The following is a 27,375-nucleotide window of genomic DNA, read 5'->3' on the forward strand; positions in this document are numbered from 1 at the left end:
TGGCGGCAGTCGGCGTGGTGCCAACCGCTCCGGCGCGGACCTAGCCCCCAAAGGTGCAGAGAATTCCGCACCTTTGGGGAGGCCCAACGCCGGAGTGGTTGGCGCCACTCCGCTACGCTGGGACCCCCCGCCCCGCCGGGTAGGGGAGAATGCCGCCCATTGTCTATGATTCTGGGATTTTCAATCATAGTCATAGAATTTACAGTGCAGAAGGAGGCCAATTGTGCCCATCGAGTCTGCACTGGCTCTTGGAAAGAGCACCCCACCCAAGCTAACACCTCTACCCTGTCCCCATAACCCAGTAACCCCACCCAACACTAAGGGCAACTTTGGACACTATGGGCAATTTAGCGTGGCCAATCCACCTAACCTGCACATCTTTGGACTGTGGGAGGAAACCGGAGCACCCGGAGGAAACCCACGCACACACGTGGAGAACATGCAGACTCCGCAAAGACAGTGACCCAAGCCAGGAATCAAACCTGGGACCCTGGAACTGTGAAGCAATTGTGCTAACCATTATGCTACCGTGCAGCCCTAATGATGTTTTGCATTCCATGAATCCATCAGTTTTTCCATTGAGACTAAAACCAGTGTTGTTTACAGCTACACTAGGACATGCACTATAACTATTTGAAGAACAACCCATTTTGAATTACGTCTTTAACATCCATTTTTTTTACCCCTAACAGACTTGGGAAGATCCCTGTCACAAGGATCCACATACAGGCTGTGCTGGTGATAATGATCCAATTGATGTCTGTGACATTGGGTCACGGGTTAGTTTTTCCAGCAGTTTATTACCTAACCAAATTACTTTCCAGGAATCATGCTGGACCAGTATTCTATTGGATGTTAATACAGAGCAGGGTGAAAAATACTATCATAGTTTCCTTTATTTAGAGTCAGGACCTGGGTCTTAGAATAATTACGTTACTTTTCATCTTGATGAATAATTCTATCATATTATAGTCGCTCATCCCAAACCCTGGCAGCTCCCCATTATCTGCACCCTCAGTGATGCTGCTCTGTGACCAGGCCATGCTCTGCAGTGCTTGATATCTTCCTGTGAGCCACGGCAGTCAAATTTGCAACAGCAATGTCCCATAAACAGCAATGAGATCGTGACAGAATTATCTACTTTTATTGATGTTGGTTGAGGGATAAAAGTTGGCAAAAACTTCCATAGAATCCCGACAGTGCAGACAGAGGCCATTCGACCCATCAAGTCTGCACCGACTCTCTGAAAAAGCACCCTACCTCAGTCCACTCTCCCGCCCTATGCCCCCAAACCTACAAGTTTTTGGACACTGAGGGGCAATTATTTCGCATGACCAATTCACCTAACCTACATATCTTTTTCCTCTTCTGAATAGTGACGTGACATATTTTATGCCCACTTAAGAGGACTGAGTGGGCTTCAGTTTAACACGTCATTGGAAAGACAGGGTTGCACCTCCTCAGAACTGGAGAAGCTTCAGTCTAGACTGTGCTCATAATGTGAAGTGGAGCTAGAATTCGCAATCTTCTGATACAGAAGTGAGATTGGTATCACTGAACGACAGCTGGCACCTAACTAACTGAAGCAACGTTGTCAGCGTGTCTGCAACAGTTCAGAAACTGCATGTGTAAGATATGATAGTTGCTGATAAATACTCTGATTATTGACATGCTTGCAAGTCCTTTGTTAACAACAGATTTGGCAGAGTTCTTGAAACATGCCATTGAAATATCTAAGTAAACTGATTACTTATTGATTTTCACAGACACTGAATTAACTAAGAAAGAATACAAGGTTAAATGTTGGAGAATAAATTTAATTTCCCAACGCTAACTATTATTTTAGCTGGGCTGTTGAATGGAATGAAAGACAGCTCATGCCTCCTTAAGAGTTCATTCAGAGCAATATTGATGAAAACTCAAGATTATGTCGGCCACGGAGGCTGGGACCAATTAGAAAGGCATGACCCGTTGAAAATGAGAATGAATTGAATTGTTAACTGTTTTTCCAGGAAATTGACACTCAAGGTAAAGAGGAATATTATTTGGGTTAGATTTTAGCTGAAATTGATTAGCACATTGGGGAATGTTGTAGCAATAATACAGTTGTACCGTATGTATTTGTCTCCCTGATTTGAACATTGTGCCTTGAAATCAAAGGTATGTAGTTCCTCTTCAATTGAGATGGTTTAGAACATTCTTTCCCGACCAATCACAGTCGGGGTGATTTTCAGCCCGCCTTCGCCGTCAGACAGGACGGTGATGTAGGCGGAAAATCCGGAGAGAAAGGGAAAACAGGACTCTCCGGAGAGATGGCATTTCCCGATCTCTCGCCAATAACGTCTTGAGGTTCATGCCCACATAGGGTGAGAACCTCATTTTAGTAGATTTAAATAATTTAGAATATGATTAGTCAGCACCCCCCCCCCCCCCCCGCCCGCCACATGATCCCTGTTCACTGATTATTCAAATGGTTTACAACAGCTTTTTAAAAACTAGATTCATTCGCAAAGGTTGGTATAGGCCCTAGGGCACTGCCCGCAGCACAGGGTGCAACCTGGGGACAGTCGCAAGGTGGGTCCTCTGGGGGTGCTATGTTGTCGGGGGGTAGTTTCCCATTATGTGTGGTGGAGGGAGAGCGCCAAGGCCATTGAGGGGGAACTTGCAGGTGTAGGGGGAGTGGGCAGCGAGGGGATACTTCTGCGCTGGTGGGGGTGGGGAGAGAGCCCAATGATTGTTGGGGGGGGAGGGAACAGAAAAAGCCTGATGATTGTGGGAGGGGGGTCGAGAGTGATCCCAATGGTTATGGGGAGGGGAGCGAACCTGATGACTTTTGGAGGGGGTTTGAGAGATCTGTATGATTATGGGGAAGGATGGAGGGGAGTGAGCCTGATGATCTAATTGTTATGCAGGGGAGAGATCTGGATGATTGTGCGGAAAGGGGGAGGGGAGAAAGCCTGATAATTTGATTGTTGTGTGGGGCGAGGGGGGGGGGGGGGGGGTGGAGGAGGAGAGAAAGCTCAATGATTGTTCAATTCTGATCGGGGAGCCCTTTAAACATGGCACCCCAATCTCGGTGGACTAGGCCTTGCCGGCTCTTATCAGGCACCCCCCCCCCCTGCCAGGGTGACGGCAAAACCCCTGCCCACTGATTTTGTTTCTTCAGCGAGGTTCAAGACCTGGAGTGAAAACTGTTCTGTTTAGCTGGAGAGCTAGACGCCAGTTTTCAGTCTGAGTCTGACGCTTTGGAAAAAATATGGTAACATTCTGCCCAATATTTAGCTACTGGTTATATCTGATGTGCCAGTATGAATTTCTTCCAATTTAGATGATGGTAGACTGCAGTTTAGGCTATAATCTTTTTTTTTACAAACATTTTATTAACGCATTTATAGTTTTATAACAATAAAAGATACAAATACAAATGTAAACATAGTTCAGTACATAACACATCCCTCCATCTCCCATTGTTCCCATCTAATCGTGACAAAAAATAGCCTGACTCCCCCCGCCCCCCCCCCCCCCCCCCCCCTTATTGAATCTGCCGACAGTTCAGTTTTCTCCGAAGAAGTCGATAAATGGCTGCCACCTCCGAACGAACCCCAACGTTGATCCTCTCAGGGCAAACTTAATTTTGTCAAGCCTGAGAAACCCAGTCGTGTCGCTAACCCATACCCCTGATTTTGGGGGCATCGGGTCTCTCCACGGTAGTAAGATCAGTCTCCGGGCTACCAAGGAGGAAAAGGCCAAAACATCAGCCTCTCTCGCCCCCTGGACTCCCGGGTCTTCCAACACTCCAAAAATCTGGACTCGGCGCCACCCTCATTTTTTTGTACTGTGGACATCCGCAAATCCCTGCCAGAATCCCCTGTGGTTCGGACATTTTCAAAACATGTGGACATGGTTTGCAGGCCCTCCTGCACACCTCACACACCTGTCCTCCACCCCAAAAAACGTGCTCATCCAGGCCACTGTCACGTGTGCCCGATTGACCATCTAGAACTGTATCAGGTTGAGCCTGGCACATGGTGAGGACGTGCTGACTGCTCAGAGCATCCTCCCACAGGCCCGCCTCTAACTCCTTACCCAGCTCATCTTCCCATTTATGTTTTGTCTCCCCTATCTGGGTTTCCTCCTACTCCACAGGTTCTTTATAGATTTTCAATACCTTCCCCTCCCCACCCCCATTCTAGAAACTACCTTGAGTTTAGGCTATAATCTGTTCTACATCATGGATTTATTAATCAGGAAAAGAATAAGTGAACAGAACTAATGTTAGATTTAAATGTAAAAGTAATGTGGGACACCTGCCATCCTCAGAATGATAGAAATTTCAATGCATTATCATTACATTTTCATGTGTGAGTTTTAACTGGGACATTATCCTCTTCTATTTCTACCAGGTGTGTTCCTGTGGTGATGTTATTCAGGTAAAGGTCTTGGGAGCTTTGGCTCTTATTGACGAAGGGGAGATGGACTATAAAATCATTGCGATCAACCTTGAGGACCCGGAAGCACAAATGTTTAATGGCAAGTTCAACTAGTCTACAATGTTTATTGCTGCTAACCCTAAGGGAATTACACTAGGTTTGACCATCTAGTGACTGTGGTTCTTGGTGAAGGAGGAGAGAGGAGATGGACTCCAAGGTGACACTCCTAGTCATGGAAGTTTTGGGGATTCCTTTGTCGCAGCATTTATAATCTGCAAGCCAAAATCAATGTACTGTTAATGATTAACCAGCGTGTCAGGCTCAATATTGACTGCTGGGTGTATTAGTCTGTCACTGAGCACTGAAATTCTCCATATATAGTTACAACCAGCTAATGCTATAAGACCATAGCATTAATGGGTTTCTACACTTATCAAACAGGCATAATTCTCCGGCCCCGACATTGGTGAGCATTGTCAGGGGGTTGGGCCAATGTTCGCCAATGTCTGGGCCAGAAGACCCCAGCCTAACGTAACAGCCAGAAAGGCTGCAATTAATTTGCAGTTTAAGAAAAAATAGAAAGAATTGCAATGGGCTTACTGCCCGAACAATATAAAAAAGGCGTCAAAACTCAGGCCTTTCAATCACCTCAAAGCAGCACTCAGAATGGTAAGCAGGGTTCTTGAGGGACTGTTTTTTGAGCAAACCTTACAAATAACGTTTGAAGTGTTTGTTCTATGTAAGACTGGGTGTGTGAGTACACATACAAAGGGCCTAATTCTTGCAAACAGTAATCAGATGAAATGGTCTGCAATGCACACACAGCTGCCAGATCCCCCAAAAGAACGGTCTAGCAGGAGAGTGGATTTCACGCATGAGCCATATTTTAATGGTCGGCTGCCACCTCCTTTTAAGATAACATGGATCTGCACCGTGGGCCGGGATTTTGCGGGCATTCCCATGGCAGATGCGGGAACCATTGGCCACCAGCAGGATCTTCCAGTCCCATCGAAGCCCATATCTCACCCAAACTTCCTCATTCAGGCTGGGCGAGACAGGAGTAGTGAAGCGCATGCCTGGCTGCATCGGTGTGGAGTAACTGGGATACGGAGAGGTAATTCACTTCAACTTTGCAGCACTGGCTGCCGTAAAGGGGAGGTTTAAAGGGACAATTAAAAGTTAAGTGAATCAGGCAAGAGAGGGAGGTTGTGTCGGACCGGAGAGGGAGAAGGGTGGAGGGGGTCTCAGGTGGAACCGGAGAGAGGAGGGGAGGGGGGGTCAGTCAGTCCAGGGGAGACTATCAGAGTAAGTATCAGGGTAAAACTGGCAGAGTCATCTGAAGTAAGAAATGTAAGTCGCTTCTGTCGGATGGTTCCCAGCCCACCCCAACTATCCAGAAGACGTTGGTGCTTCTGGGCAATTGCGGGCTAAACCTTTGCGTGGGAATTTCCGAGAGGAATCCCCCAGCGCATCACCCCCAAATGCAATGATCGGGGACAAGTGTTACATCACTGTAGTATTAAACTTTAAAGTCACAGAGAATTATAAAAATCATAACGATTAGAGTAAGACAAATGTAAAATGGTTTTCAGTAAGGCTTTGACTTCTTGCAACCCCTTCCATATGGTTAGTCTCCTAATACTTAAAGATTGTGGCCAGCATTCAACAAGCCTCCCGATTGCTGTGTGTAGCTCATTTGTTTTCATTACAAACTGCACAAAAAGTCTGTATAAGCATCCTGTGAATGTGATACAAGTGTTGTGTACGACATACACAACATGGTTAGTGTGTGTTCAGCTGTTGCTGAACACAGCTGGTTTTCAAAGGCTGTATTGGCTGAATACTGTGAGACTTAATTGCAGCTATGGTAGTGCTTCCTTTTCTAAACTGATTGAAGTAATGTTTGGTCTGAGCATGTATGTTTGTTTATACCAATCGAGAGCACTTAATAAGGAATTCACACTTAAAATACAAATGATTAAACAAAGAAATAACTTGCATTTCTATCGCGCTTTTCAAATCTCGGGTCATCCCAAAGTTGCTCTACGGCTATTTATGAACTTTCGGAGTGTAGGTACTGTGTAAACAAATTCAGCTACCAATTATCGCACAGAAAGGTCCCACAAATAACAGTGAGGTAAATGAGAAAATCATGTTTATTTAGTTGCCGTTGAGGTATAAATATTGGCCAGGGGACTGGAGAATTTCCCTGTTCATCTTAGAATTGTGTGGTTGATATTGCTTATGTTAGCAGACAGGGGTTTGGTGTAACATCTCATCTAATAAATGGCACCTTTGACTGTGTAGGACTCTTCAGTATTGCACTGAAGCATTGGTCTAATTGATGTGCTCTAGTCCTTGGAGTGGAGTTTGAATCCAGATTTAGAGATAGGCATACTACCACTGATTTAAATCACAGAATCCCTACAGTGCAGAAGACAGCCATTTGGCCCATCGAGTCTGCACCAATCCTTTGAAAGACCACCCAACCTTGGCCCAATCCCCTGTCCTGTTCCTGCAACCCCTTCCTAAGGGATGATTTAGCATGGCCAATCCACCTAACCTGCACATCTTTGGACTGTGGGAGGAAACCCGAGCATTTGGAGGAAATCCACGCAGATCTGGGGGGAATGTCTGTGGAGTTTGCAGTCACCCGAAGTCGGAATCAAACCCGGGTCCCTGGCACTGTGAGGCAGCAGTGCTAACCACTGTGCCACCGTGCTGCCCACAATTGTTAATAAAGTAGGAAGATCGGGGAGGGGGCAGCATGGAAGAGGATGGAGATGGCATCCTGTGTGGGCACGAGCCTGGAAGCGCTGGTAACGGTGCCGCTCCCTCCGACGAGGTATACCACGAGCCCGGTGGTGGCAGTTACCCTCAAGATTTGGGGGCAATGGAGGCGGCACAGGGGGGAGGTGGGGGCCTCGATGGGGTCCCTGATACGGGGGAACCACCGGTTTGTTCCGGGGAGAATTGATGGCGGGTTCCTGAGTTGGCACAGGGCAGGTGGCGGGAGGCTGGGGGACCTGTTCATAGACGGGAAGTTTGCGAGTCTGGGTGAGCTGGAGGGGAAGTTTGGGCTTCCCCGGGGAACACCTTTAGGTACATGCAAGTAAGGGTGTTTGTCAGGCGGCAGGTGGCGGGGTTCCCTCTGTTGCCGCCGTGTGGGGTTCAGGACAGGGTGCTCTCGGGGGTAAGGGTTGGAGAGGGGAGGATCTCGGAAGCGTACCAGGTGATGCAGGAGGTAGACGAGGCCTCGGTGGAGGAGCTGAAAGATTAAGGGGAGCAGGAGCTGGGTGAGGAGATTGAGGAGGGGACGTGGGCGGATGCCCTAGAAAGGGTGAACTCCTCCTCTTCTTGTGCGAGGCTTAGCCTCATACAGTTTAAGGTGCTGCATAGGGCTCATATGACCAGGACGAGGATGAGCCGGTTTTTTGGGAGCGAGGACAGGTGTATTAGGTGCTCAGGGAGCCCAGCAAACCATGTCCACATGTTCTGGGCATGCCCGGCGTTGGGGGAATTTTGGAAGGGGGTGGCAAGGACGGTATCGAGGGTAGTAGGATCCAGGGTCAATCCAGGCTGGGGACTCGCAATATTTGGGGTTGCAGCGGAGCCGGGAGTGCAGGAGGTGAAAGAGGCCGGTGTTCTGGCCTTTGCGTCCCTAGTAGCCCGGCGGAGGATTCTTCTTCAGTGGAAGGATGCGAGGCCCCAAGCGTGGAGACCTGGGTCAACGATATGGTGGGGTTTATTAAATTGGAGAGGGTGAAATTTGCCCTAAGGGGGTCAGCGCAGGGGTTTTTCAGGAGATGGCAACCATTCCTAGATCTCCTGGCAGAACGGTAAAAACAAACGGTCAGCAGCAGCAGCAACCCAGTCTCTTTGTTTTTGTTTTGGGTTGAATATCTGTTTTTTGCCAACGACGGGCGTTAATTTGAATTTTCTGTTATTGTTTTCTCTTTAGTGAAAATGTGAAAATATGAATAAAAATTATTTTTAAAAAAAATAAAGCAGGAAGATGAAGTTATGTGCTTTTAATTGTGCTAAGCTGTCATGGTTACAGAATAGTGTTTAAATCCTGAAAAGAAATCAGGATATTTCAGTCAATTGCCATTTCCCATCTGTACACCAAGCTGGAAATGTTTGTTCAACTTTGAGAGTCGTCATCCTCTAGCTCATGTTACACCATAAAGTTTTGGAGCAACATCAGCTGATGTTAAATTTGAGAACGTTTTTAAAGAAAAGATACACTTAACAAACTTGGGACAATGACTTTTACAGTTTCACCCTTGGTTATGCATTCTGTTGAAGTGTAGGTCACAGGATTCACCCTCTCATGCCTCTGGTCCAGCATTGGTCTTTTGTAAAGTAAAAGACACAATGCATTAAAGCCATTTTTTCAGTGAATGTTGTTCGGATGCGTTATGGAAATGTTGCTTTTATTATGAACTGCATTTTTGATTTATAACCCACAGACATTGATGATGTCAGGAAATACAAACCAGGCTACCTGGAGGCCACTGTAAATTGGTTTAAATTATACAAGGTTCCTGATGGGAAGCCAGAAAACCAGTTTGGTTTCAATGGAGAATTCAAAGACCGGGTATGCTTTGTATTGAATACAGTATTCTTTGTGACTTCTGCAGTGTGGATAAATCATTGAAGAAGGTGGGGGGGATACAATAAAAGTTGCATGAACAAATTTAATGTTTAATCTCCATGTCTACAAATACCTGACTGCATTTCTTTTGTGCTTCGCATAAGGCATTTATTCTGCTCAGATTCCCTGAAAAGAAGAAAGACTGTGTGTGTATAGTGCCTTTCACAACTTCAGGATTTCCCAAATTCTTTATAGCTATAGCAAGGACAACAATAGCAGAGCGGCAGCATTGACCACCCAGCTCTAGCTGCTGATATGCCCCGGAGAATTACCGGATTCGTGGCCGTGCATGCGCATGGCGGCAGCCTGCAGTGGTCGCGCCATGCTACATGGTGGAGGCCACTCGCAGACCCGGTGCGCAAACTAGTGCCCCCCTTCGGCCAGTTCGCGCGCCCCGAATAATGTACCCCTGCCCGCGGGTGGGTCCTTCCCCCGACTGTGGCGGCACTGGACTCAGTCCGCAACCTCAGTTCCCAACGGGACCCACGCCTTCGGGATCACGGCTGGTCGGGGGCGGAGCATCGGGAGGCTGGCCTCAGGCAATATCCTGAGGCCGTCATAACGTGGCGCTGCGTACTCTGCGCGTACCCCCTGACAAGTAGGGGCTTTGGAGGGGGCGGAGCATCGCGAAAGCTGCTCCACCCCTGATTTGGTCAGAATCGGGTTTTCTCCAGCCAATCGGCGTACACGATTTCGGCGTCGGCGACTGGAGAATCCCACCCCCCATCAGAAACTTAGGCTGGGATTCTCCGCTCTGGAGCCTAGGTGCTCCTGCCAGCGAAGAATCACTACTGGTCTCCGCTGGCGCTAAGGGCAGTGCCTGGTATGTGAGTCTCTTCCCCTCACCATGCTAATTTCATGCATTGGGGAATCCTGGTATCGGGCCACCATTTTGAGCTGGTGGCCCAATACCGAGGTCCCATGCCTGATCGGGGACAGGGCATTCTGTAAAGTAGTCTTAAAGATTGGGGCACCCTTTAAAAATGATGGTCCGATCTCTGAGGAGCCAGACCTGCCGGCGTCTTTAGGTCCCACAAACCTCATTCACGGCACAAATCACCCCAACCTCCAAATAAATGTTGACGTGTTGGTGGACTGCGATCTGGATTGAGCTGGCCCACCTGTGTTTCCCACCAGAGAGCACCATTAAAAATCTTTTGGGAGAATTACACCTAGTAAATTGCAACGGAAGCACTAGCTCTCAACTGTAGTATATGTGCAGAAAAGTCATTTGGAAAAACGGCAATTACTGGAAATAATTGTTCTCATTTTGTTTGCTAACGGAAATATTAAATAGTAACATTTTCTTGTGCAAAACCAATTGCAAACAGGTCAAAACCTAAGAATTGGGGAAATTATTCCCTTTTAGTGTTATTGTCGCTCTTTCCTAACCACTTTTAAACAATCTTAATGATAAATTTGACCATTCAGAGTCATGCAGATGGATAAACATGATGCTTGTATTCTGTTTGTAGAATTTTGCTATTGGAGTGATTAAGTGTACTCACCGATTCTGGCAGTCTTTAATCAGCAAGAAGACTGATGGAGGTGGTATATGTTGGTGAGTTTTAATAATCTTGAACTACAATGATGGTAGGGTTCTAAACTTGCTGAATATTTTTAAGAATCCTTTAAAAATATTTGTGAGTGTCTATGGTATTCCAATGAGCTCACCTCACAGTCGCTTCTGAAACGAGTAAACATGCATTAATTTCTGTGCATGAATTCCTGATATGGGGAATCATCTTTATTGCCATATGTCTCGGGAAAACTGACCTGCTACATCTTACAGGTGCTAAGAACGTAGATCTTGTTACCTCAAGGAGTGATTGAAATAAATAGCACAGGCACACCTTAAGCAGCTAGATATGTACATTAGGGAGAGGGGAATAGAAGGATATATTGATAGGGCTAGATGAACAAAGCCACTGCTGCACATAAACAAGTGTGTATCGGTGCCGGTGTCCTGACTGGATAAATGGGGAGAGTTAGCAGCAGAAGAGCATCCGGCTATAAACCACCTGCCAGATCCTTAAATGGTGGCTGATTTGAAGGGTAAACAATGAGAAATGTGGCGGCATGGTGGTTGGCACTGCTACCTCACAGTGCCAGGACCCTGGCTCGATTCCAGCCTTGGGCAACCGGTTGTTTTGAGTTTGCACGTTTTCCTCGTGTTTGTGTGGGTTTCCGTCGGGTGCTCTTGTTTCCTCCAGTTCACAGATGTGTGCAGGTTAGATCGATTGGCCATGCTAGATTGCTTCTTAGCGTCCAGTGATGTGCAGGTTAGATGATAGGGATGAGATGGGTGGGGGAACGGATCTGGGTAGAGTACTGTTTCGGAGTGTTGGTGCAGACTCGATTTGCCAAGTAGCCTCCTTCTGCACTGTAGGGATCTAATGGAAAAGCTGAAAGAGGAAAGAAGGCTGATACGATGAGATGAAGTGTGGAAGGGATGAGGTTCATGCAGTATGGGCCGAATGGACTGACTGTAAGCTCTATGCAATTCAATGTAATACCTTGGGCGAAATTCTCTGCAGACCGTCGTAACGCCGATTTCCGGCGAGAAAAATCGGTGTAGATGACTCCGGCGTCGGGGCCTTCTTTTAGGCCGCTATTCTCCGTTCCCGGAGGGGCCAGCAGCTGACTGACGCGATACGCGTCAGTTTCACCAGCTGCGGAAGTGGTGAGACCCGGCGTTTTGGTGGGGGGGGGGAGGAGGAGGAGAGAGACAGCCCGGCGTTTGGGGGGGGGGGGGGGGGGGGGAGGAGGAGGAGAGAGACAGCCCGGCGTTTGGGGGGGGGGAGGAGGAGAGAGACAGCCCGGCATTTTGGGGGGGGGGAGGAGGAGAGACAGACCCGGCATTTGGGGGGGGGGGGGAGGAGGAGGATAGAGACAGCCCAGCATTTTGGGGGGGGGGGAGAGGAGGAGAGAGACAGCCCGGCGTTGGGGGGTTTGCGGCGTTGAGTTGAGAGGGGGGGGGTTTGCGGCGTTGGGTTGAGGGGGGGGTTTGCGGTGTTGAGTTGAGGGGGGGGGGTTTGCGGCGTTGAGTTGAGGGGGGGTGGTTTGCGGCGTTGAGTTGGGGGGGGGGGTTTGCGGCGTTGAGTTGAGGGGGGGGGTTTGCGGCGTTGAGTTGAGGGGGGGGGTTTGCGGCGTTGAGTTGAGAGAGGGGGCGGCGTTGGAGGGGGGGGCGGCGTTGGAGGGGGGGCGGCGTTGGAGGGGGGTAGGGGTGGTGAAGGGGGTAGGGGTGGTGAGGGGAGGGGGTAGGGGCAGCGGCGTGCAGAGGAGGGGGGCGACGGATGCCCGGGGCCAACGCACCTTCGCCCCCCCTCTGCACGCCGCTGCCCCTACCCCAACCCCCCCTCACCACCCCTACCCCCTTCACCACCCCTACCCCACTCCAACGCCGCACCCCCCCACTAACGCCGCACCCCCCCCACTAACGCCACACCCCCCCACTAACGCCGCACCCCCCCCCACTAACGCCGCACCCCCCCCCCACTAACGCCACACCCCCCCCACTAACGCCATACCCCCCCCCTAACGGAGGAAGGAAGGGGGGGAGGAGGAAGGAAGGGGGGAGGAGGAAGGGGAGGAGGAGGAAGGAAGGGGGGGAGGAGGAAGGAAGGGGGGGAGGAGGAGAGGGGGGGGGGTGTGGGTACCGACCTTCAGAGGGAGGTGGACGGGGTGTGGGTACCGGCGTTGGGGGGGGGGGGGGGACCCGGCGTTGGGAGGGGGGGACCCGGCGTTGAGAGGGGGGGGACCCGGCGTTGAGAGGGGGGGGTTGCGGCGATGAGGGGGGGTTGCGGCGTTGAGGGTGGGGGGTTGCGGCATTGCGAGAGATGGGGGCGGCGTTGGAGAGGGGTAGGGGTGGTGGGGAGGGTGGTAGGGGTGGTGGGGAGGGGGTGGGGCATTGGAGGGAGGTAGGGGTGGTGAGGGGGGTGTGGTTGGGGTAGGGGACAGCGGCGTACAGAGGGGGGGGCGACGGTGCGTTGGCCCCGGGCATCCGTCGCCCCCCCTCTCTGCACACCGCTGCCCCCAAACCCCCCCCCCCCGATGCCGCAAACCCCCCGATGCCGCAACCCCCCCCGATGCCGCAACGCCCCCCCCCCGATGCTGCAACCCACCCCCCCTGATGCCGCAACCCACCCCCCCCGATGCCGCAACCCACCCCCCCCCGATGCCGCAAACCCCCCCCACCCCGATGCCGCAACCCCCCCCTATGGCAGCAACCCCCCCCGTGCGCAACACCCCCCCTGATGCAGCCACTACCCCCGATGCCGCAACCCCCCCGATCTGCCGCAAACCCCCCCAACCACCGATTACCGCAACCCACCCCCCCCAATTGCCGCAAACCACCCCCCCCGATTGCCGCAACCCCCCCCCTGATGCAGCGCCAACCCCCCGCCGATCGGCGCAACCCCCCACCCGGATGCCGCAAACCCCCCGCGATTGCCCGCAACCCCCCGACTGCCGCACACCCACACCCGATGCCGCAACCCCCCCATTTCCCGACTGCCGCAACCTCCCCCGATGCTGCAAACCCCCCCAATGCCCCACCCCCGCCCCCCCCCGATGCCGCAACCCCCCCCGATGCCGCAACCCCCCACGATGCCGCAACCCCCCCGATTGCCGCAACCCCCCCCCGATGCCGCAACCCCCCCACCCCCCCTATTCCGCAACCCCCCCCGATGCCGCAACCCCCCCGATGCCCCCACCCCCGCCCCCCCCCCCGATGCCGCAACCCACCCCCCCCCCCGACACTGAACGGCGTCAACCATCATCAATGGTTGACGCCGTTTTAAAGCAACTGTGATTTTCGCCGACGTGACCCGTGGCCACGTCGGCGGGACTTCAGCCCATCCGGGCCGGAGATTTGTGGAAACTAAAAAAAAAATGAAATCCCGCCGGCGCCAGCTGTTTTCAGAGGCTGCCGGCGGGATTTGCACAGCGCCGGTTTTTGGCCGGTCAGAGATTTAAAAACCCTGCGGGAGCGGAATTAACGCCGCTGCCGGCCGATTCTCCGACCCTGCGTGGGGTCGGAGAATTTCGCCCCTTAATTCCCAACTCAAACCAAGACCTGCCATTTGTGACCTTTCTTCCTCCTGACTGTCCCTGGAATTGGGTTTGACATGGTTTTGATATCATCAGTCACTTAGTTTAGAGCAGTTAAGGGCTGGGCAGGAACTGTCACAATGTTATGGCCCCCGTCTGTTGAATTGTTCCACATCTTTCTATTTTCAGGTTTACCTTCCTTAACATTGCACAGGGTAATTCAAAATATCCAATCTTCGCTGAGAATATAACCCCAAAATCTTGCAAACCAGCAGGAAGATATGAGTGGTTGATCTCCTAAGAGCTGGGCAGCACCATGGAAAATGATTCAACCATTAATCATTGTTATTCTATTTGTAAATGTTAGTGTTCAAACTTTATGGAACAAGTTTAGTCATTACCTTTTTTTTGACCTTAGCAAAAATGTGTCAATCCATGACAGCCCCTTCTGTTGTAGTCACGAAGAAGCAGAATCGATTGTACAATTGGTAAGTAGGAGGCTGTTAAAGAACATAGTAATGCAGTAATGTTATAAATTATTTATATGCTTTGTTTAGAAAGTGTCAATAACATTGCACCTCTCAGATGTATTTCTTTATCAATAAATTAGAGAAGCTAAGGTCCTAGATTTCCCAGAAAGTTGAATCAATCGGCAACAGCTGGTGAATTTAACCAGCTCTTAACTGAGCCATGCTAAGAAATGAAATGGCAGAACCTTAGGAACATTGTGGGCAAGAGCAATGGCCATGTGGCCCATCAAAGCCAATCCTTCTTGTAACCCCAACTCTACCATTCTGTCTCAAGGGAGGCTTTGTTGCAGATAAGCCATAGCTGTCAACTCTTGCTGCCTGCATCCTCACTCACGCCAAGTCCTGTTCACCCATCACCCCTGTCTTCGCCAGCCTATATTGGCTCCCAGTTAAACAATGGCTTCATTTTCAAATTCTTATACTTGTTTCTGAATCTCTCCATGGTGTCACCCTTTCCTACAGCTGTAACTTCCTCAAACCCCACAATTCTTCCACCCCCTCCTCAGGGAAATTTATGTTCCTCCAATTCGGGCAGCCACGGACATCCTCAATTTTAACCATTCCGCCATTGGTAGCCATGGCTTCAGCTGCCTAGAATACCCTCCCCAAAACCTTCTGCCTCTCCACCTCTCTCTACTCCCTCAGGACATTTTATAAAACCTATCTTTTTGACTAAGCTTTCGCTCACCTGCCCTAATATTTCCTTCTGTAGTTCACTGCCAAATTTTATTTGCAGCTCTCCTGTGAAGAGCTGTCGGAAATTTTACAATGTTACGGCTGCAATGATTGTTGAGGTGTCTGCGATTCTGTTCAGCTACATGAAGGACAGAGAGACTTTTTTTTTCTTTTCAAAGATTAGTTTAGATTCTGAATAACTAACAAGTATATTTTGGTGGTGAAGTCTTTCTAACTCACAGACACTCCATCTTCTCTGCAGCAGTTCTCAGAAATTGGCTAATAGATGTCAGCATCATCTGGTGCATAGAGATTATGGGTTAGACCTTCTGAATGTTCATGTTCAATGTTTGAGTGTATAATGGGCATCAACAACCAGAAATGGGTTGGAAATCACAAATGCCAGATGTCAGTTCACTTTGTGGGTCTGGTGCTGAAGGGAGCAGGCAGTTCTCATCAACATTATTTCAGTAAAGTTGCAATGATGTCATTTGGATGTGTGGGTGAGATTCCTCTCCCACCACTGGTCATGCTATTAATCACAGGCTTTTCCTGTGTGGTACTTGCCCATTAAATTAAAATTAACTCAACCCAGAATGTATGTCAGTGCCGTGCAGGTGACTGTGATTTGCTGTATTAACCACTTCCAGTCAGGCTTACTCCTGTTAGGAGAATTTGCCCTTCTTACTCATCAAACCTTCACCCACACTTCTCATGCTTTATACAATTCGAGATGCAGGCAATGCTGACCTTGCTGATTGTTGTCCACTCCTGGGCCTCCCCCTTTGAACAACTGCCCTCCTTGTGATGATGCTACTCCCAGTGATGTTAACCTTGAACCAGTCAGCACCTTCTGCTTTTCCTTCCCAAATGTTGAGAGTGCGGTATTGCTTCTGGTATCTCAAAGTATGTTCCATTTGACTTCAGCCACTCTGTGGAAATGCTGGAGATTGCCTGTTCTATCAAGTTGTGGAACTGTTGGTGTGACTGACATTGGTACGAGGATGATATTTCTGCTTCAAATTCAGAAACTTCAAAAGTTGCATCCTGTGGTGGCTTGAGACATACCCTGGAAGCTTCCAGTAGTTAAAGTAAGGGTTTATTGATGAAAGGCAAAAGTAGTTAAGTAACAGGCACGGAATACTATAGAACAGGTCTTAACGTTTCGGCATCCAGGTCCATATTGCCCGGGGTCCGGCTCCCAGAGCCCCGCACGGTGGCCCAAGCCAGTCACATGATCCATGGAGCCCGCCCCCTTAAAGTAGCCACACCACCACAGATCCTAATCCTGGTGCACATGTGGGACGCGATTGAACGGACTCGCCGCACCCAACTCGGTGATGTGCTGAGGCTGTCAAAGCTTGCAAGAGGCCTCTTGCGAGATTTGCGACGCTCAGAATATCTCAGCAAGACATCGCAATCTGGATCTCACCTCTTGCTGGGTGAGATCCAGATTTGCATATTTAAGTCAGCCATTAGGCTCATTTGAATATGCCGGCGCCCAATTCTCCTGAGGCCCGGGAACAAGCACCCGCGCCTGGGAGACCTCGCCATGGTGCCATTTAGCACTGGTCCACACAAACATGGACATGGGGTAACGGCACCTTGATGGCCCCAGGTGATACAACCCTGGGAATGGTGGTACCCTGGCACTCCTGCTGGCATCCAGGCACCTTGGCACTGCCTGGCTGGAATCTTGGCAATGCCATCTGGGCACCCTGGGTGGCACTGCCAGATTGGCAGGGACATTGCCAGGGTGTCAGGCTGGCAATGTTACGGTACGCGGGTGCCAGGTTGCCCGTGCCAGGGATCGGGGCCCCTGCCCTTAAGAGGTGGGTGTGAGGGGGGGGTCGAGCACCTGGCAAGCGGTAGTTTGGGGCGTTGGAGGGGGTTGGGGGGCCACGGTGGTGAGTCCGAGGGATCGGGAGATCAGGGTGGCATTTAAAAATGGAGCCCAAATTCTTCCTGCACAAGCTCAGCTTGTCAGCGCAGGAAGTGAGGTAAGTGCCGGCTGGGCGGGGCGTTTCTCACTGAGGCCAATAAAAGAGTCCTGTTTGATAGCGGGGGCGCTCGCGGGGCTGCAGATGCTGAGAAACACCTCACTGTACGCGGTCAAAATGAGTATCTGTTTATGGGTGTCACATCGCACCCGTGACCTGGATTAGTCAGCACTGTGGTAGCTGTGTGTATTGGGAAAACTATTTGGAGGATCACATCTGGTGATGATCAAATCCAACTAGTGCCAGTGCTATGATCTTGATTATCTTCAGGGCACGCTGTGAACAAAAGTTGTGAGTTACACAAGGTTTGTGGTGACAGAAAAACGCAAGTAGTCTCTGTATATTCTAATTTAACTTCCCGAAGCCATAATATCGAAGGCAGGACTTGCTCTGTGCCCACTTTTGCATTGAAATCCCTCCGTAGGAAAGATGTTCTGTCTTCAGAATTTTGCTGATAGCAATATCAAGCTCCTTATAGAGCTAGTGTTTTGCCTCTGTAGTGGAGGATAGATACTCCTGAGATTAAATGTGGGCAGCATGGTAGCACAAGTGATTAACACTGTGGCTTCACAGCGCCACGGTCCCAGGTTTGATTCCCCGCTGGGTCACTGTCTGTGTGGAGTCTGCACGTTCTCCCCGTGTCTGCCTGGGCTTCCTCCGGGTGCTTCGGTTTCCTCCCACAGTCCAAAGACGTGCAGGTTAGGTGGATTGGCCATGCTAAATTGCCCTTCGTGACCAAAAATGTGAGGAGGGGTTATTCGGTTACGGGGATAGGGTGGAAGTGAGGGCTTAAGTGGGTTGGTGCAGACTCGATGGGCCGAATGGCCTCCTTCTGCACTGTATGTTCTATGTTCTAACTGACCCTGTTTGAATTAAAGGATGGATGAAGAGAACACGTTCTGAACCGTTTGTGGGAGTTCTATCATCATGAACAGGCAGTTCCTTGTATGAAGCCTAGGCCTTACTCACATGTTTCCTCAGAACTCTTTCCCTGACAATGTTTCCCTGCCTGTGGAATGTTTTTCTTTCAGTGATCCGCTCTTCGTGAGCCTGGCCCTTTGTAGGAAAACTTTGTCAATGTTCAGCCTCCCAAGTTCCATGTTGATCACAGCTGTTTAGCACACATTATGGAGCAGCTGCAAGTCACTTGTCGATCCAGTGCAAATGGTCCTGACATTCCAGCTCATCACAGTGTTTGAATACTTCTTTATCTTTGTTGCCTGGTGTGATGAATTCTTGTTGAGTAGAGCAAGCTCCTCCCAGCACCCCCCCACCTCCATCAATTGAATCTGAGGGAAGGCAAAGCACTATGTTTGGCCCTGACTTGGTTGCAGGAGTTGCTCGATATATTTAGTCACGAGTCCACCTTTGAGCTCAACTTAAGTTTTTTTGTCAGGAATTACTCCCTTTGCCTTTAAGTATTCTAAGATATCCACAACGCGGTGGAGATTTTTGTATGTAGCTGGGAGTTTAGTACATGAGTGCCATCTATATCCATATGCCAGTGGACTTGCACACTGCATGTCTCAGGGTCAAACTTCTCGAGAGTTCCTCTGAAGCTTTAACCTGGGGCTGCAGGACACAGTTTCCATGTGTCGTCATGAGGGAGGCATAGCTGAAGACTTGCCGATGGAGGGGCTCCGTGCTGACAGGGAATGTGATGACTTGGTTTTAATATTATTAACTTTGACAGCCCACACTTGGCTCCAGATATTGAAACAATGTACATTGTACACTATTTGAATGCAGATAAAAATGTCCAAAAATAAAGAAAAGAGAAGGGCCTGTTCTGTGCTGTATTTTTCTATGTTCTATGTAAGTGCAATATTCAGCTGTAAAGGTGCAGATCCACTGGATGAGTCAGTCCACAAGAAAAATGTTAATTGTATTTTGTTTTATAGGCGCCAAAATATGTCAAATCAAGCAGTATCCCAGATGACGGTACGATATCATCATAATATTTATCAATGTATTTACCTTGGGAACAACGGTATGATTATGTTACTAATATAAAGGTGTTTGAAGCAGACAGCTAGTTCTTTTCATCAACAAGAGGGGAAATGTTGACTTTGTAAAACAGGCCATGGTGAGTTGGCAGCCCATTTTACATCCCCCTGATTTTCATTTCCATTCAATTCACCAAATGAGCTGCTGACTCGTTATCACCTGTTCAGTACTATTGCACAAGATCAAGATCTATTCCAACGAGTAAGAAAGGTGCAAATGCTTAAATCACCTGAAAATTCAGAAGAATTAAGTTTTAACATAATGCTCAAGGGTGGTGATGGGAAGCTTGAATCGAACATGAAGGAGAAAGGAATAGAAGGATTGTTATTACGGTGAGATGGAGTAAGGTGAATATGGAGCATGACCTCCAGCATAGATCCACTATGCCAAATGGCCTGTTTCTGCACTGTAAGATTCTCTGTACACCAGGTCCAACTCCCAATCTGTTTTGCCATTTTGAATTTGTCATTTGTTGGTCGTTCATTTCTCCCTGACCTCTATCCTTCACTCACTTCTATCTGTGTTACTTCCTCTATTTCTCTTTATGCTCTTCAATTATTCCTGTCTCTCAATCCTTCCATTTGTATTGATCTCTCTCCCCTCCATATCTGTTTGTCTACATCTCTGTCCCCTTTCTGTCTGTTTCACCCCTTCACTTCTGGACGTAGCTTTCCTCACCCACTTAACTCTTCCGCTCCACTTCATTTCTGATTCTCTCATCCATTTCTACATTTTTCTAACTGTCTTTCTCCTTGTGCCTTTACATCTTTTCATTTAACGCTTTTTTTCAATACCTTCTTACACTACTGTGTTTACATTATGCATGTGGTTGCCTCTGCAACTCCTGGAACTCTGACAAGGCATAAGAGGCAGCAACATCCAAATTCAGACAGGCTATTGGCAGTATCATTGGCACCACAAAAATCAAGGCCTAATTGTAAAGGAATGCTGGAGACATGACCATGATGAGCCTTGGGAAGGGGTAACCTGAGCGCATCCGATTTGTTAGTCTTCCATGAAGAATGTAGTTTGTTAGATGGGTAGGGATGTTAACATTCTCAGGCTTAGCAGAACTGTGTGAAACCATTTTAGAATTCAAAGGAGTGGTAGCAGGACCACTACCTTTTTTGATGTATTTTAGTGGCCTGGACCTGAGTATATTGGGCAAACTTTCAAAGTTTGCTGGTGACGTGGGAATCAGAAATACAGTAAAGAGTGGTGACAGAGGAGAGGAATAGAAACAGCTTTCTGGAGGACATAGACACAAGCTTGTTAAATTTGGGGGGGGGGCGGGGGGGGGGGGGGGGGGGGGGGGAGCATGGCAGAAGAAATTTAGCATGGATAAGTGTGAGTTCATTTATTTTGGAGGGAAGATTGAGGAGAGGCAACGTAAAGTAAATGGCACCACTTCAAAGGGGGTTCAAGACCTGAGCAGTGTAAGTACACAAATAAGGTGGCAGGACAAATTGAGGAAGCTTTTAAGAAAGTTACGGAATCCTTGGAGAGAACAAAAGCAATTACATTGTTCTAAACCCTGAAAAGTGTGAGGTTGTCCATTTTGGAAGGACAAATATGCATGCGAAATACAGGGTTAACGGTAGGGTTCTTGGGAATGTAGAGGAGCAGAGAGATCTTGGGGTCTATGTTCATAGATCTTTGAAAGTTGCCACTCAAGTGGATAGAGCTGTGCAGAAGGCCTATGGTGTGCTAGCGTTCATTAGCAGAGGGATTGAATTTAAGAGCCGTGAGATGATGATGCAGCTGTTCAAAACCTTGGTAAGGCCATATTTGGAGTATTGTGTGCAGTTCTGGTCGCCTCATTTTAGGAAGGATGCGGAAGCTTTGGAAAAGGTGCAAAGGAGATTTACCAGGATGTTGCCTGTAATGGAGAGTAGGTTTTACGAGGAAAGGTTGAGGGTGCTAGGCCTTTTCTCATTAGAACGGAGAAGGATGAGGGGCGACTTGATAGAGGTTTATAAGATGATCAGGGAAATAGAGAGTAGACAGTCAGAGACTTTTTCCTCGGGTGGAACAAACCATTACAAGGGAACATAAATTTAAGGTGAATGGTGGAAGATGTGGGGAGGGGGGGGGGGGGGGGGGGTGTCAGGTAGGTTCTTTACCCAGAAAGTAGTGGGGGCATGGAATGCACTGCCTGTGGAAGTAGTTGAGTCGGAAACATTAGGGACCTTCAAGCGGCTATTGGATAGGTGCATGGATTACGGTAGAATGCTGGGCTGTAGAATGCTTAATCTCGGACAAAGGTTCGGCACAACATCGTGGGCCGAAGGGCCTATTCTGTGCTGTATTTTCTATGTTCTAATACTGGTCAGTAGGAGTATTGTAGCCAGTTCTGGGCACCACACATTAGAAAGGATGTCGAGGCTTTCCAGAGGGTCACAGACGAGAGAAACTGGGGATGTTTTCCTTCCAGCAGAGAAGGTTAAGAGATTTGATGCAGATGTTCAAAATCGCAACAGAAAGGTCGGTAACCAGAGGACACATATTTATGTTAATTGGCAAAAGAACAAGAGCGACATGAGGAAACATTCTTTTTACACAGCGAGCTGTTTTGATCTGAAATTGTGGTGAAAGCAGATTCGATAATAACTTTCGAAAGGGAATTGGACAAATACTTGAAGGAGAAGAAATCTCAGAACTTTGGGATAAAAGCAGGGACTGGAACTAATTGGATAGCTTTTTCAATGAGCTGGCACAGGCACACTAGACCATGCAACCACCTTCTGTGCTGTATCATTCGATGATTCTTTGGTGGTCTGGTCAGAATCTAACCGCAACATACTTTCTGAACCATATATGAAGTAAGGGCCTAACCGATCTGTATGGCTCATTTCCACATGGGGCAGATATTCACCAGCATCAGCAGAGTTAAGGTTTCAATTTTAACAGTGAAAATGGGAACACTCTGCCTCAACTGAGTATGCTCAACTACATGGGTTTTCTTCTTTTCTCTTTCAAGCTTCAACATTTTGGATGAAGAAGCGAATGGAAGTGTGCTCTCATGCTGCATATTTGTTCATGTGCATCAATAAATTGTGTGCTTTTTAACAATCTTTTAACTGCAACTAGTGGTTCCAGTATTGTACATCATGGTGTCGATGAGAGGATGTGCACCAGAGAGCTGCTGCTAGAGGCAGAGTCGGTATACTTTGCCACTTTGCTCTTATCCCAGGCTGTGCTCCTTGAGCTTACCGATAACCTTGTTGCACTCCTCATATCTTCCCGTTTAGGAACTTTTGCACGAAGGCAGCAAAAGCCATCTGTTTGCCTAGCAACACTTTATAGAATTTGGAGTATACAATTAGCAATGCCAGTTGCACAGCTCCAATGTTGCAATTTCTACTGCAAGATTTATGTAGTGGTAGTGCACAATTTGTGGAATGAATGTCCTCTCGTCTGCTCTCAACATTGCACAGTAGAGGAAATAAATACCTTGATTCAAGCTTTGTGTGAAGAATGTACTTGTAAATTCATTACTACATAGCGCACGCCCACCATAAGATGGCAGTAGTAGGATTTGAAAAGATAAGCAAGGGGAAGATGAGCAATGTTTCAATATGGCTACTTGGTAGATATCTGCCCTTAGCAAACAAATACTATTGAAATCCTCGAAAGGAATCTAAGAATTAATGTCAGGCACACTACTCGGTATTTTGAGTGACAGAAGTGATCTTACATAGCTTTCTCTCTTTCTCCAGTGAACAAGTGGCACTTCTTCACACATGAACGTTGACCACATTGCCATGTGAAAGACAAATTCTGTTTTACTTTCAAAACTGATCATCTGAATTGTGTAAAACCGTAAATGCGTGAAATTGATCAGCGATACAGTTCTGCAGAATCCTGAAGAAAAAGTCCTGATTGACAATCAATCATTGCTTAATGCTTGATGATCGAAAGGCGCTGTGGTGCAAACTGTTGAAAGAGGTATTGACCAACCTGTGTGTGGATACTATTTGTAAAAGATTGATTTCTTACTGTTTTCATACTTTCAAAATGTCATGTCAAGTAATTATTTTTCCCATGTTATTGATCCTGAATTTCTCTGTGGTAGTAAATTGTAAAAATAATTGATTAATTTTTCATTGTCCCAGTCAAAAGCTGAGTTGAGAATGGCTTTAAAATACCATGCAATCACTAAACACATTTTAAGTTAATGACCTTTTCTGGTTCTTGTTTTGATATTGTTTCTGTTAGCTCAGTTGGCTGAATGGCTGGTTCGCGATGCGGATCGGCACCGACAGCGTGGGTTCAATTCCTGTACCAGCTGAGATTATTCATGAAGGCCCCACCTTCTCAACCTTGCCCCTCGCCTGAGGTTAACCTCGGGTTAAATCTCCACCAGTCAGCCCTCAAAAGGGGAGAGCAGCCTATGGTCCATTGAGACTGTAGCGACAATTAAATCCAAGATTATGCAATGGTTAATTTGACATGCAGACGTTAGTAACTGGTGTTCCTGTTACCAGGAATTCAGGTGTGCCTTGCCTTCACACCCATTGTGAAATCAGTAAGCTGAGCATTACAAGCAGCATGGAAATGATTTTTGTACCTTCACAGCAGGACAGAGATTTAACCACAGGCATGGACTCTCAATATCGCTTTTCCCAGATGCCCAATCTATTCCCACCCCTGATGTAAAACAGGCCCATTCATCTGCTTGATTAAAGAGAAACAAGTCGACTTCACATCAGGATATGAAGAGGGTGTAATTTTGGCTTTGGTCGGTAATGTACAAGAGGCAATACTGGATCAGCTTCATTGTTCCATTGAAGTCAACATAAATTAAAATTGGGGGAGAGCTATAATGTTTGGTTGATCAAATAGTCAAAATTGAAATGAAATGAAAATCGCTTATTGTCACAAGTAAACTTCAAATGAAGTTACTGTGAAAAGCCCCAAGTCGCCAATTGTCCACAGAGTGAGGAGAAAAAGAATAATTTTAAATTAACCTCGTGTCAACTAAATCTTGCCCTTAAATGAACTTTGCTTCTGAAGAACTTTGTTTTGATCAGCACTTGGCAGTATAACTGTACAATATCAAAGGCTTGTTTTGAACAGGTGCCGGAATGTGGAGACTAGGGGCTTTTCACAGTAACTTAATTGAAGCCTACTTGAGACAATAAGCGATTTTCATTTCATTTCATTTTTCAAATTGCGCACCTCCTTTGTTAAATGTAGATATTTAAAAGCTGATGCCAAATTCTGTAATAAATGCCTGAACCTGATGTTTGTTTGTCTTGATGTTTGTTCCCATCGCACAACTTGGTTAATCTCATCAAGTTTTAAATGAAACAAAATGAGCTTGGCTGTCTGAATTTTTCCCAGCTGATTCAAAGGAAACGTGCTTCCCCCGCTCACCCACCCCCCATCTCCTCTAACACCCCTCCCAACTCATACAGCCTAGGCTGACATTTCACTGTCACGCTGATGGAGTACGACTTTAGAGATGTTGGGCAGAATTCTCCCATTTTGAGACTAAGTGTTTGGTGGGAATGGGATGGGGAATGTGTTTCCAGCTCTGGAGGTGGGTGGGAAAACATGCCAAATCATCTGGTCTTGACCTCATTAATTATGCACCCGGGCGGGTTATGCCATTCAGTGGTGGGGCAAGCCTGATGGGACGTAGTCCGGCGACATGTCCGGATGCCAAATTGAAAAGGCACCTAACATCACTGACCCATTATTGAAGGCCTCCAAAAAACAAAGTGGGGCAGCACGGTAGCATGGTGGTTAGCATAAATGCTTCACAGCTCCAGGGTCCCAGGTTCGATTCCCGGCTGGGTCACTGTCTGTGTGGAGTCTGCACGTCCTCCCCGTGTGTGCGTGGGTTTCCTCTGGGTGCTCCGGTTTCCTCCCACAGTCCAAAGATGTGCGGGTTAGGTGGATTGGCCATGCTCAATTGCCGGTAGTGTCCTAAAAAAAAAGTTAGGTTAAGGGGGGGGGGGGGGGTTGGGTTACAGGTATAGGGTGGATACGTGGGTTTGAGTAGGGTGATCATTGCTCGGCACAACATCAAGGGCTGAAGGGCCTGTTCTGTGTTGTACTGTTCTATTCTATGAGGTACTGGAAGCACTCTGAGAATGAAAGTGAATCTCCAGGGGCATTCTGAGGCTGGAAGATGGACCTCCTTCAGGACACCAACTCGAGAAGGTTCACCTGTATGCACACTGCCGACCCCCTACTGTGATGTTCAGAGGTCCGTGTTGCTGGCGGCCTCCATCCTGAACTTAGAGGCAGCCCTAGGCATTATTCAGGTGAGCCCCGACACCTTCCCTCTACATTGGTCCAAGCACATTTCACGCCGGCTTGTTTTCGCACTAGCCTCGCCGAGAATCTGGTGCAGGGGGTTTCAGGCCTTCATTGGATCGTTGGATGTCATAATTCTTTTTCTGGGCCTCTTGTTTTGACTGAGTCTGGTCCGGAGGCAATGGCCCATCATCAATTCCTTTGATGGTGTGTGGCATGGCCCTGTAATTGAAGAGGAACCAAGGCCGTTTGGTGTCGAGCATGTCAAGAGATCTGTTTGTTTATGCCGCTTTGGATCACCTGTTCAGTGAAAACTATCCTTGTTCTTGACTTCTGAGGAGTCCCATTGTATACCTTCCCCCAATCTGGGGTGGGCGGGGGGTCTAGCCGCACACAATAATTTAATCGAATTGAAGTCATTCCTCGGCCTCATTAACCATTATGGGAAATTTGTCCCCAACCTAGCCACCTTACCGGCATTCCTGCACACATGGACAAAGTTATCATGACTTTAAACTTTGTGGACACCCTGCCCATATCCGCTTAGCAAATCCAGGCATGGATTAGAAGGATCGCATGCTGGCAAAGGAATAACACGTGATCCTAACCAGCAGAATTCAAAGGACACAGAGGATCTAAAGCCCTGCCAAGCTAAACACCAAGAATTCAGCGTGGAAGACACTCCTGTGGGAACCCGAGTGGTTGCCCCTCACCCATGCCAGTGCTCAATCTTTAAGCTACACAGCAGCCACCCATGAGTCTCCAAAATGTAGATGCTCGCGAAGAGCTACGGTGCCCCAGGCTTGACCCTGACATTAAAAATCTGGTAAAACAGTGCCCGTCGTGTCAGGAAAATCAGAAGCTCCCACCATCGGCCTCGCTACACCCTTAGGAATTACCTCTTCAGATACAATTTAAAAGGGGATGTAGTAGGAACAAGGCACCTGGGGTATACAAATCATAAACGGTGACAGGATAGGTTGAGAAAGTGATAAATAAAGCATCATGGATTCTGGGCTTTATAAATTAAGGAATAGTGTACAAACGCAAGGGAGCTAAGGTAAATCTTGAAATTTTAATAAACTGGTTCAGCCTCAACTGGAATTTTGTGACCAATTCTGTCTTCACAAAGGAAAATATGAATAATGTACTGTAAATTCAAAGAAATACATGTTTTAGTGAGGAGCTGAAGGAAATTAGTATTAGTAGAGAAATGGTTTGGGGGAAATTAATGGGATTGGAGGCGGATAAATCTCCAGGGTCTGATAATCTGCATCCTAGAGTACTTAAGGAAGCGGCTCTAGAAATAATAGATCCATTGGTAGTCAATTTCCAAAAGTCTTTGCACTCTGGAATGATTCCTACAGATGGGAGGGTAGCTAATATAACTCTGCTATTCATAAAGGAAGGTAGAGGGGATCAACAAAATTTAGGTCCACACAATTATGAGGGGCATAGACAGTGTGGATAGTCAGACTTTTTCCCAGGATAGAGGGGTCAATTACTTTGGGGCAAAGGTTTAAGGTGCGAGGGGCAAGGTTTAGAGGAGATGTACGAGGCAAGTTTTTTGCACAGAGGGTAGTGGGTGCCTGGAACTCGCTACCGGAGGAGGTGGTGGAAGCAGGGACAAGTGACATTTAAGGGGCATCTTGACAAATACATGAATGGGATGGGAATAGAGGGATACGGACCCGGGAAGTGTAGAAGATTTTAGTTTAGACGTGCAGCCTGGTCGGTGCAGGCTTGGAGGGCCAAAG

General features: G+C 48.0%; 1 protein-coding gene across 2 annotated transcripts in view; it reads left to right on the forward strand.

Annotated features, from left to right (window-relative positions):
• Positions 1-24,597, forward strand: part of LOC119970212 (inorganic pyrophosphatase-like) — a 65,347-nt gene extending 40,750 nt beyond the window's left edge. Inside the window, exons 5-11 of one of the 2 annotated variants that reach the window (XM_038804465.1) lie at positions 693-779; positions 4,404-4,530; positions 8,903-9,030; positions 10,563-10,648; positions 14,558-14,627; positions 19,246-19,334; positions 23,071-24,597. In XM_038804465.1, the coding sequence (XP_038660393.1) occupies positions 693-779; positions 4,404-4,530; positions 8,903-9,030; positions 10,563-10,648; positions 14,558-14,627; positions 19,246-19,302 (555 nt within the window). In that variant the 3' untranslated portion in view covers positions 19,303-19,334; positions 23,071-24,597. The remainder of the gene's footprint in view (positions 1-692; positions 780-4,403; positions 4,531-8,902; positions 9,031-10,562; positions 10,649-14,557; positions 14,628-19,245; positions 19,335-23,070) is intronic. The other variant, XM_038804464.1, reaches the window with a different exon arrangement.
• Positions 24,598-27,375: the final 2,778 nt, after the last annotated feature.

The sequence above is a fragment of the Scyliorhinus canicula genome, chromosome 8, assembly GCF_902713615.1.
Source record: "Scyliorhinus canicula chromosome 8, sScyCan1.1, whole genome shotgun sequence".
NCBI lineage: Eukaryota > Metazoa > Chordata > Chondrichthyes > Carcharhiniformes > Scyliorhinidae > Scyliorhinus > Scyliorhinus canicula.